Raw genomic sequence first — 12,116 nt, 5'->3', positions numbered from 1 at the left:
AATATGGATAATTAATTAATTATAACAAGATAGACTATATTAAATGACTCTTTAGGGATTTAGGGTTAAGAAGTTTTAAATTATTCCAAAAAGAGAGAGTCCTAGTCTCCATCACCATAAGAGAGAAGTCTACCTTTCTCTAATGCCTAGTTTTGGGAGAGAGCCTTCAATGGAAGATTCATTGATTTTGAGATCCTTTTCATCAATTGGCCTAGATTTGGGACCATCTATATCAAAGGTAAAGTTTTTTGAGCCCTAGATCTAAGTTTCTATGTTTAAATGCTTTTGTTGCCTTAGATTTAGTATCTCTAGGATGATAGATGCATGCACTCTTATGATCTAGTGCTCATAATAGATTTATCTAGAATATTCTAACAAGAAGAACCTTAATCTCGACACTTAATGTATTCCTTGAGTTAGACAATGAAGTGTCTTCTGGCTCATTCAATTTAAAATGTGGAATTTGATCTTATTTAGAATGAGAATGCTTATGGAATCTTTTCACTAATCGTTCTACTTTTATGTTATCATCTTTCCAACTCATGCTACAACTACTTAGTTTAGATTCTCTCCAAATTAGCCTACTTGGCATTCAATGAGCTTATATATCCTCATTTCTCCCTAAGAAAGTTTTAAAACAACTCAAGGTCAAACATTTTTCCTTCATGCTCAAACAAAAGCTTGAATGAAGACAAAGACAAAGTAAGGAGGGGTGGGGGGGAGGTGGACGTTAATTTGAATTTTTAAAAATGAAAAAAAAAAAAACTTAACAAAGAGTGAACACCCCTATTGGAGAAGGAGGCTTGCCATTGAAATTAGTTTACAGAAACTAGAATACAAGAATAAAAACACAAGAACTACCCTAAAGCTACTAAATAGAAACCCAAAAAAATAAAAATGTTATATTTAAAACTATCTAGAAAAGAAAAAACTTCTCATGAAGTTAGAAATGCCTTCAAATTATGAGATTGCAATGTATTAATAAAGAAAACTCATAATAAATGCTTAGTCACACAAAGACAACACCAAAATAGATGAAGATGTTAGAGGAAAAATAAAATATTAAAAGCACTCTTTTGACATAGAAATAGGGTTCATATCTTATTAAATCCTGGTCATATATGGGAAATTATGAAAGGCCATGCAATGATTAACTTGGCAATAACATAAAACTTTATAACTATTAAAGTGACTAACTCATGTATACTTCCTATGAGTCTAAGTTTTAATTTTCCCATGCATTTCTATTTGAGAAATATCATAAAAGAGGGCCATTGAAAGGTTTAGTAAAGCTATATGGTAGCCTAGGATAGGCTAAGGTGGTATGTATTTATTTATTTATTTTTACTTAATTATAAATATAACTTTAATGTTTTATAATGTTAAGTATTAGGTTATTTGTTTTTGTAATATTTTATTTCTATTAAATATTAAAAAGTAAAAAAAAAAATCAATATGTTGTTTTTTTTATTCAGTAAAAAATTTATAATAAGTCATAAAAAAATAGAAAAACAAACAACTTAAAATCCAAAAGTAAATTGCTTTCAATAAAAAGTTAAAAAAACAAACACCCTCTAAGTTTAACTTACAAATGACCTAGCATCAAAGGTTGGCCAAGTCTAAAATGCAATTATGACTAGATAAAGTAACCAAATGGGGCAGACCAATGTTAGATAAAGTAACCATAGTCAAATATGTGGCCCTAAGGAAATGTTATAACTTTTGTCAATAATGGAGTAGTACCATGATTGATAAATCATGGCTAATTTTTCAAATAGTGACTCGTTAGTCTCAATTAAAGGCATGTTTCATTCTCATTTCACATAAATGACCTATATGTCAAACCGAAAAAAGAAATTAGTGTTTGAGTTTTCCACTATTTCTTATTCTTCTACCTCTTTCTCAAAGAGGTGCTACCACCAATTATCTTGGGAGAGGTTCTTGGATGATTCAAGTTATTCCTTAAGGTTAATTTGTGTTGGAGTGTTGTTAGATTCATTACTCCAATAAAGATATATATCCTATCTAAAATTTGCATTTCCAAAACAAATTAAAGAAGTCTATAGTAAACAAAAGTGAAATAATTGTTATAAAGAGACCAAATAATCCTATGTTGGTATTATCACCCATGGTGATATGAGATTACATGAGTGAACAAATTTTGGGAAAACTAAATTAGGTCATTCTAAGTGGAAAGGAAAACCTAATTTTATTTAGAAATAATTTTGAAGTCAAAATAAGTTAGATAGCATGTGAAGATGAACAATTCAAAGGCGTTCGAAAATTAATGGACATAATAATGTAGCAGTTGCAAAACTTGAATGTGAAGATTAAAAGAGATATTAACAATTTCAAAACATTTAATGAAGTAAAATTAATGATACAATTAATCCATAAATAATATAAGGAAGATTGGTATTTTATAAATACAAGTAGATAAACATTGGACAGTTTTATAGTTATTGCTAATTTATCATTAATGCATCGGAGATGAATGAAGCCAAAATAAAATATTAAATACTACTAAAACTTTTTTTCTAAGGTAAAAATATAAAATCGAAGTAATCACAAAACACCTTTAGTTTGTGTTGTTATGTACTCTCATAATTTGAGGTAAAATTAATATAACAACTTCTCAACTAAGTATTTATTTCTCCATGTAGCATGAATGAAAACCAAGTATATATATACATCTAATCCTATTCCTCTATTACTATAAACTCAGATTGTCCATTTTTTCAAGTCTTTTCAAATGTTTTTCTTCAATACTATTTTGATTACTTGTGTTTTCTTTTTTGGAACCATGAGTATGAAATTCAATAAGTGCCTTTTTGGTCACAAGAAGAAAAACAATTCTAAAGCCAATTCTCCTTTTGAAAGCCATGAAGCGTCATCGTTTTCTATTAATGTGACAAGCATGATCCAAGAGCTTGAAAGAGTGTCCAAACAGTTAAACTATTCTGATCTTGAGTTGAAAAAAGAAGAGGCTAGTGTTTCATCATCTAAATGTGATGATCCAAATAACCAAGCTTTGGAGAAGCTAGAGTTCATCTTATCGACAGAATTCAAGGTTGACAAAAATGGGTTTATCTCTGCAGAGGAGATCTTGAGGGTGATGAGGAAAAGAGGTCGTGAGTATTTGATCAAAGAGTGTGAGAATATCATCAGAAACTTGGACCCAAACGCAAATGGTATGATTAAGTTTAAAGAGTTTAAGCACAAACTTATGGCTCTTGGTTCGTATGTTGTCGAAGTTTTGAAAAATCCATAGCTAAATCTTCGCTACCGATAGGAATTGTCAAACATCGAGACTTCTTATCAATAAAAATGTGATAATAAAGTTGCTATTGTCATTAGTGTTGTTGCTTTTTTTTTTTTTTAATCATTGGATTATGATTAGTTTAATCTAAACTAAATATAAAATTTTTTGTGTAATTTATTATTGTTATTATTATTAATTATGACTTTAGAATTTTATTTAATTTTACATAAATTTTACCATAAAAATTATGAGAAAATATGTCCTTATTAATTTATCAACTAGGAGAAGATAAAATAGTATTGATCATAAATTTAAATCATGTTACAACTGAAGTAATGAATGCCACCACATTAATTATAATAAATGTAAATTAAATATTATTTATGACTTCCATTAATACTCATCAATGAAAACCATTAATGTTATTTACAAGTTTCATTAATATCCATTAATGGGAATAATAATGGAAGCCATTTGGAAAACCTATAAAAAGGCTTCCCATTCCTTGTAATATGCATTCCCTAAGAAGAAAGAAATTTCTTTCTCTCATTCTCTTTGTCTTTCATTCTCTCAACTTTCTCAATTTTCTTTTGTGATTTCTTCTTCCCTATTATATATTATTATCAAAATAATATATAATTTATCTCTACTACTTTATTGTGTTCCATTTATCCTTATTTTACAACACATTATCAACATGAATTGCTCTGAAGGTAATTCTCGTATCTTAAACTTGAAGTTATTTATATATAATAAAATTTTACATATTTATATTATTGTTGATTTGTTTTGTTACATATTGTTAAAAGTTATAAACAAATTATTTGATTTTGTTTATAATCAAAGTTATACTAATGCTATCAATTTATTATAACTGATTCTAATAATATTGTTTTGTCATATATCTGAAGTTATTTGACAATGTCGAATTTCACAAAACTTGAATTTGTGATACTTGACATTTCGGGAAAGAACTATCTATGTTGGATCCTTAATGCTGAAATACATCTTGATGCAATGATCTTGGAGCTACAATCAAAGAAGGAACTCAAGCATCCCTATAGGATTGTGTAAAAGCACTTATTTTCCTTCGATATCACCTCCATGAAGGTTTAAAAAATGAGTATCTTACAATAAAAGACCCTTTTACTCTATGAAGTAATTTGAAGAAAATATATGACCACTAGAAAACTGTGATTCTCCCAAAAGCTCGATATAATTGGATGCACTTGAGGTTGTAGGATTTTAAAACTGTTAATGAATATAACTCCGCACTTTTCAAAATCAACTCTCAATTAATGTTGTGTGGAGAAAAAAAATCATAGAAAAAGACATGTTAGAGAAAACTTTTACTACCTTTCATGCCTCGAATGTGCTCCTACAGTAACAATATCGAGAGCATAGATTTACAAAATATTCTGAATTAATATCATGTTTTCTTGTTGCTGAACAAAATAATGAGCTTTTGATGAGAAATCACCAGTCTCGTCCCATTGGATTCGAACCATTCCTTGAAGTGAATGCAATATCGTCCCAAACTCGTAGACGTGGATGAGGACGAGGACGTGGATGTGGTCGTGGAAAAAATCCTCGATATCATGGTTCTTATAGTAATAATTCATCAAATTCTCAAAAAAGAAAAGCCTCATTACACCATCAAAAGTGGAATAATACTAAGGCAAAACAAGAAAATGGGAAGTGTGTACAAGATAAACCTCTTAAGAACCATGAGAATAATTGTTATAGATGTGGTGTGAAAGAGTATTGGTCGCGTACTTGTTGTACGCCCAAAAATTTGGTCGACCTTTACCAAGCATTAATAAAAGCAAAAAGAAAAGAGATGGAAATGAACTTTACCGATAGTAATGGATTGGACCTAACCTACTATGACATTGATTTCTTTGGAGGTCTCAATGAAAAAGCAAACCATTTAATAAATGATGAGAAGATTAACATTGATTAATGTTACTTTATATATCAAATAATATAGAGTTATGTCTTATATTTACATTTGATTTATTTATTTATTTATTTACATTATGCTTTGTTTTTTTTTTTTTTAATATTAGTTATATATAAAATCCATGTGTTATTTGGTCTCAAGATGAATGAGGAAGATGTATGTCTCGCAAACTATGGAACCACACTCACAATTCTTCAAGATAAAAGATATTTCCTCGAATTGACATTGATAAAAGCTAATGTAAGTACCATTCTAGTACTACAAACTTAGTTGAAGGCCTTCGAAGAGCAAACATACCGCTACCAAATGGAACTAGATTCCATATAAATGACGTTTTATATTCTAGAAAATCCAAGAGAAATTTGCTTAGTTTTAAATATCTCCGCAGAAATGGATATCATATTGAAACTCTGAATGAAGATAATGTAGAATATCTTTACATTAATTCCATTATATCTGGCCAAAATCTTATAATGGAAAAACTCCTAGTTTTTTCATCTGGGTTGTATCATACAACTATAAAGCCTATTGAATCATATGTTGTTGTGAACCAGAAGTTCAACGACCTAAAAGTTTTTGTCTTTTGGTATGACAGACTAGGTCACCCAGGGTCTTCAATGATGCGTCAAATAATTGAACACTCATATTGGCTTCTACTAAAGAACCAAAAGATTATTTTACCCAATGAATACTCATGTGTTGTCTACTTACAAGGTAAATTGATAGTCAAACCATTTTTTACTAAAGTCATATATGAGTCACTAGTCTTTTTAAAAAGAATTCATGGGGACATATATGGGCCTATCCATCCACCATGTGGATCATTCCGTTATTTTATGATCTTAATTGATGTTTTTACTAAGTGGTCACATGTTTGTCTCATTTCTACACGTAACTTTGCCTTTGTTAGACTCCTTGCACAAATAATCAGATTACGAGCACAATTTTCAGATTATCCAATTAAGACAAATACGTCTTGATAATGCTGGGGAATTTACTTCTCAAACATTCATTGACTATTGCATGTCAGTAGAGATAAATATTGAGCATCCTATTGCTCATACTCATACCCAAAATGGTTTAGCAGAATCCTTCATCAAACGTCTCCAATTAATAACTTGACCATTATTAATGAAAACCAAACTACCTACTTTTGCCTAGGGACATGCTATTATGCATGTTGTAGCTTTAGTCCGTATTCGACGTACAACTTACCATGAATACTCCCTCTCACAAATTGTGCTTGGAAAACATCCAAATATCTCTCACTTACAAATCTTTGGTTGTACAGTATATGTACCAATTGCACCTATACAATGCAGTAAAATGGGTCCCCAATGAAGACTTGGGATTTATGTAGGTTTTGATTCTTCATCTATCATAAGATATCTTGAACCTTTGACAAATGATGTTTTTACAGCCTGCTTTGAGGATTGTCATTTTAATGAGAGTGTTTTCTCGTCATTAGGGGAAGAAAAGTCGATTCCTGAAGAATGACGAGAAATTAGTTGGAAGACATCTACTATGACCCATCTTGATCCTCGTATAAATCAATGTGAACTAGAAGTTCAAAGGATCATTCACTTGCAAAATCTTGCAAATTAATTACCAGATGCATTCATTGATACAAAGAAAGTGACAAAGTCATATATTTCGATTGCAAATATTCCAACACGGATTTATGTCCCTATAGGATAGTTAACAAATGAATCTAAGATACACCTGAAGTGTGGTAGACCTGTTGGCTCAAAGGATGTAACTCTCCAGAAAATGAGAACCCAAGAAAAACTTGGCACTCTAAAAGAGGCCATCAAAATGACTGATTAGTTTAAAATTGATAAATCTATAGCCCCAGAAGAGACACAAATAATACAGAAGGCCCCTAATGAGGCACATACTGAACAAGAAGCTCTTGAAGAGGCACATATTGAATGAGAAGCCCTTAAAGAGGCATAAGTACCAAAAAATTATGAGATCTCAGTAAGTTACGTACACACGGGATAAAAATGGGATCGAAATAATATTTTTATTAACAATATTTTCGCTTTCCAAGTGGCCTTCGATATCATAAGAAATGATGAAAATCTTGAACCACAAAATGTGGAAGAATGTCGACATAGAAATGATTGGCCAAAATGGAAATAAGTTATGCAAGCAGAGTTAAACTCATTAACAAAACAAAAAGTCTTTGGACCTGTAGTCCAAACACCTGAAATGTAAAGCTTGTTGGGTACAAATGGGTATTTGTACGAAAACGCAATGAGAATAATGAGATCATAAGATATAAAATGCAATTAGTAGCACAAGGTTTCTTGTAAAGACCTGGTATTGACTACGAGGAAACATACTCTCCCGTCATGGACGCAATCACATTTCGTTTCTTAATTAGTTTGATAGTCTCAAAAGGACTGGATATGCATCTCATGGATGTTATTACAACATATTTATATGGATCCATGGATAATGATATATAGATGAAAATCCCTAAAGGATTTAAATTGCCCGAAGCAAATTGTACAAAGTCTCGTAGCATGTACTCAATCAAGTTACAACAATCTTTGTATGGATTAAAGCAATCTGGACGCATGTGGTACAATCACCTTAGCGAATACTTGCTAAAAGAAGGGTATGTGAATAACCCTATATGCCCATGCATTTTCATTAAGAAATCAGAAACCACATTTACAATTATTGCAGTATATGTTGATGACTTAAATCTTATTGGAACTCTTGAAGAGCTCATAAGAACAACAAACTACTTGAAAAAAGAATTTGAGATGAAAGATCTTGGAAAAACAAAAAAAAATTCTCGGTCTACAAATCGAGCATTTTCCAAATGTAGTGTTAGTACATCAATCAACATACATTAAGAAAGTTTTGAAGCGTTTTTATATGGATAAAACACATCCTTTAAGTTCTCCAATGGTTGTTTGATCACTTGATGTGAAAAAAGACCTATTTTGTCCGTGTGAAAAAGATGAATAATTACTTGGTCCTAAAGTACCATATCTTAGTGCTATTGGTCACTTATTTATCTTGCCAATTATACACGTCCAGGCATTGCTTTTTATGTCAACTTATTAGCAAGATACAATTTTGCTTCAACTCGAAGACATTGGAATGGTATCAAATATATATTGCGTTATCTTCACGGAACTACTGATATTGGTCTATTTTACTCAAAGGAATCAAAACAACAATTGTTTGAATATGCAGATATAGGATATCTTTTAGATCCAATAAAGGTAGGTCACAAACAAGGTATGTGTTTAATTATAATGGTACTGCTATTTCATGGAGATCTATCAAACAAACAATGGTGCCCACATCATCAAATCATTCAGAAATACTAGTAATTCATGAAACAAGTCGTGAATGTATATCACTACAAGAAAATTGACTTTCAGTGATAAAATATTTTGTTACTAAAAGTCTAAATTTCGTCTACAAAAACATTCCCCAACGAAAATTCTTTCGTGCCTTGTTCGTTGCCCTAGACTCGTCGCTAAAAGTTTCGTGACAAAAATCTTATTTCTTCGCCCAAAGTTTTCCTTGATGAAATAAAATTGTCACTGAAGGTGTTTTCCAACAAAATATTTCATCGACAAAAGTAAGAATTTTGTCACAAAAAAAAAAAAAAAAAAAAATTTGTCCCAAAAGTCGTCAATATTTAATGTTGACAAATTTTATTTTTGTTGCCAAATATTTTTGGTAACAAATTAATTTTGTCGGTGATAGCCTACCATCTCTGTTAGCTCTTATACCACTTGTTGATCAAGGTGCTCTGTACTTCCCAATGGGTCACCCATCCTAAGATTTCTTTGGCTGCAGCATGCTTAACCACAAAGTATTTTATGACAAGGCCCCCATTTGTTCTGAAAACCAATTGGTGATCAAAACAGGGACCTTATATTATTTAAGTTCACTCTCCATAGTCCATTAGAGTGGTCGCTGGCCCCCCCATAAGGCCAACACTATTTATTTATTAAATAAGGTATGCAAGTCGACATGAATTTGACTTGAACTCAATTATACTCAACCCAGAATCATGAAAGTGTGTTAGATTCAAGTCATATTGACAAGTCATATCAAATTTTGTCACCTCTAAACAAACCTAATGTTGAATGAGAACAAAATTAAAGGACTATAGTTTATTAATAGCTAGAATGGATTCAATTCCAGACTTATGGATTAAAGTGATAAATTTGAAATATAAACAAAAGTATAATTGAAAGACAATGTTAGGAGAATGCCAAAGTGTAATACTCATATTGACATTAATAAAATAATGATAAAAATGAAATTAGGATTCTACATCATCTTTTTTCTTTCCCTTTCTCATCTATTCCAAACAAAAAATATCAAACATAATGAAACACTATAAATATAAATCATATAATAATTTATGATATATTTCAATTATTTTTATAACTATATTTGTTTTAAATATTTGATTAAAAACGCATACAAGTATAAAAACTCCTTTAAAAGTTAGTAGTCATAGAAGTTACTATTTTGCGGTATAATTTAAGATTTTATTCTTAATAACTAATCAATTTTGATAAATTAGTAATTAATAATTAAAAATAATAAATATATAATTGATCAATAAAAAATAAAATAACCAATTATTAATAAAGATGTGGTTGAAAACTTTTTTAAAAAAACTTTACATTTATATAGAATTTCACATGTGCTATATATATTAGACATTTTTTATTTTGTAAATATGAAAATAGAGCTAGGCATATAGTACTTGCAATATATTACATCATATAATATTTAACTTATACTTATTTATTTATTAATAATATATGATATCTTCGTACACATAAATAATATTTGGAATTTTATGTAGGTAGAATGTTTTTATATACACTAGACAATTTATTTGAGAAATTTAATTCTGACCAATTATTTAAAAACCTAGTAATAATTTTTAAAAAAAAATCTATTAATTTAAACTAGGTAACTAAATGTTAGTATAAATTTACTTCTTGAATGGATAAGGTATGATTTTGAATGAGAACAAATTAGAGGACTATAACTTATTCATGGCTAACATAAATTTAATACCACATTGGACTTGTATGGATAACTTTTACCTAATATAATAAAAATCATTTAGTAGTATTTATGTATGTGTAGAACCATATAATAATATTGAAATTTAAATAAGTTTATATCATAGGATGTAATCTTACATATCTTGGATTATCTATAGTTATTATATATATATAAAAATAACATATTACACTATAAATATTAATTGCTTAAATAATTTACATTTTTGTTATTTCATAACAATACTATTATTACATAATAGAACATTTAAATTTAAATAAATCTACATTCTAGTATTTAATTTTATGGATCCTTAATTTTTATTATTATTTATATAAATAAAATATTATAGTATAAATATTAAGTGTCAACAAATATATATTATATTATTTCATAGTATAAATCATCTACTTATTTATTAATATTCTTTATTAATATCACAATTTAATAACATTATTTGGTGACAAAATGACTCAATTTGGCAGAAAATAATGTAATTACCGACGAAACCATTTTGTAAGCAAAAATAGATAGAAAGTTGTAACTTTTAGTGATGAAATTATTTTCATCACAAAAAATTATAATTAGTGATAAATATTTTCGTAGGGAAATAGTTTATTTTCGTCACAAAAGTGTTTGCGAAAAAAAAAAAAAACGCAAAATTTTCCCGCCACATCTTTCAGCGAAAAAAATTTCAAATTTGTTAGGAAAAGTTTGTAGAAAATTGGCATTATTGACAATGTCTAAAATTTCATAGGTAAAAGTTACTTTTAGTGTCAAAAGTAGAATTTGCCCCTCAATTTTTGTCACGAAAAGTACATTTTCTTGTAGTGTATGGCTAAGATCTATGATCTAATATATTCGGGAATCATGTGGACTCTCTTCTATCAAAGGTGACCTGACAATATTATTTGAAGATAATACTGTATACATTGCACAAACAACAAAAGGTTATATTAAAGGAGATAGAACTAAACACATTTCACCAAAATTCTTTTATACACAAAAACTCCAGAAGAGTGGTGAAATTGATGTACAACAAATACGCTCAAATAATAATCTAACAAATTTATTCATGAAATCATTGCCAACCTCAACATTCAAGAAGTTAATACACAAGATTGGAATGCGTCAACTCAAGGATATCAACATGAGGGGGAGTATGCTTGTAAAAGGGTGTTAGTGTACTGTACTTTTTTTCCCTTCATCCAGGTTTTGTCCTACTGGGTTTTACTGGCAAGGTTTTTAACGAGGCAGTCCTAACATACCAAGAGCAACTTAAAGAATTATAGAATATTGTACTCTTTTTCCTTCGCTAGGTTTTTCCCATAGGGTTTTTTACTATTCTTCAATGTGGTGGACATCTAAGAGAGAGTGTTATAGCTGATGTAATTGAATGTCACCACATTAATTATAATAAATGTTAATTAAATATTATTTATGGCTTTCATTAATACTCATTAATGGAAACCATTAATGTTATTTATGAGTTCTATTAATATCCATTGATGAGAATATTAATGGAAACCATTTGGAATAAAAAGGCTTCCCATCCCCTGTAATATGCATTCCCTAAGCAAGAAAGAAATTTCATTCTCTCATTCTCTCTATCTTTCATTCTCTCAACTTTCTCAATTCTCTTTCGTGATTTCTTCTTCCCTATTATATATTATTATCAAAATAATATATAATTTATCTCTACTACTTTATTTGTGTTCCATTTATCCTTGTTTTACAACAAATCATACTTAATCATAATTAAGAAAATAATTTCAATTAGATAGAATTAATGTTGAACACCTTATCAAGAATCAATTATGCTAAGTC

General features: G+C 29.3%; 1 protein-coding gene across 1 annotated transcript; it reads left to right on the top strand.

Annotated features, from left to right (window-relative positions):
* The first annotated feature begins 2,803 nt into the window (after positions 1–2,803).
* On the top strand, positions 2,804–3,271 carry LOC117928215 (probable calcium-binding protein CML25). Its single transcript, XM_034848134.1, has one exon. It carries the CDS (start codon positions 2,804–2,806, stop codon positions 3,269–3,271), a length of 468 nt encoding a protein of 155 aa, XP_034704025.1.
* Positions 3,272–12,116: the final 8,845 nt, after the last annotated feature.

The sequence above is a fragment of the Vitis riparia genome, chromosome 13 (assembly GCF_004353265.1).
Source record: "Vitis riparia cultivar Riparia Gloire de Montpellier isolate 1030 chromosome 13, EGFV_Vit.rip_1.0, whole genome shotgun sequence".
Lineage (NCBI taxonomy): Eukaryota > Viridiplantae > Streptophyta > Magnoliopsida > Vitales > Vitaceae > Vitis > Vitis riparia.
The sequence above is the reverse complement of the archived record's forward strand: the minus strand, read 5'-3'. Positions and strand labels throughout refer to the sequence as shown.

Bases quoted from the DNA above. Each gene is read 5' to 3' on its own strand.
- LOC117928215 (XM_034848134.1), top strand. From the start codon at position 2,804: ATGAGTATGAAATTCAATAAGTGCCTTTTTGGTCACAAGAAGAAAAAC.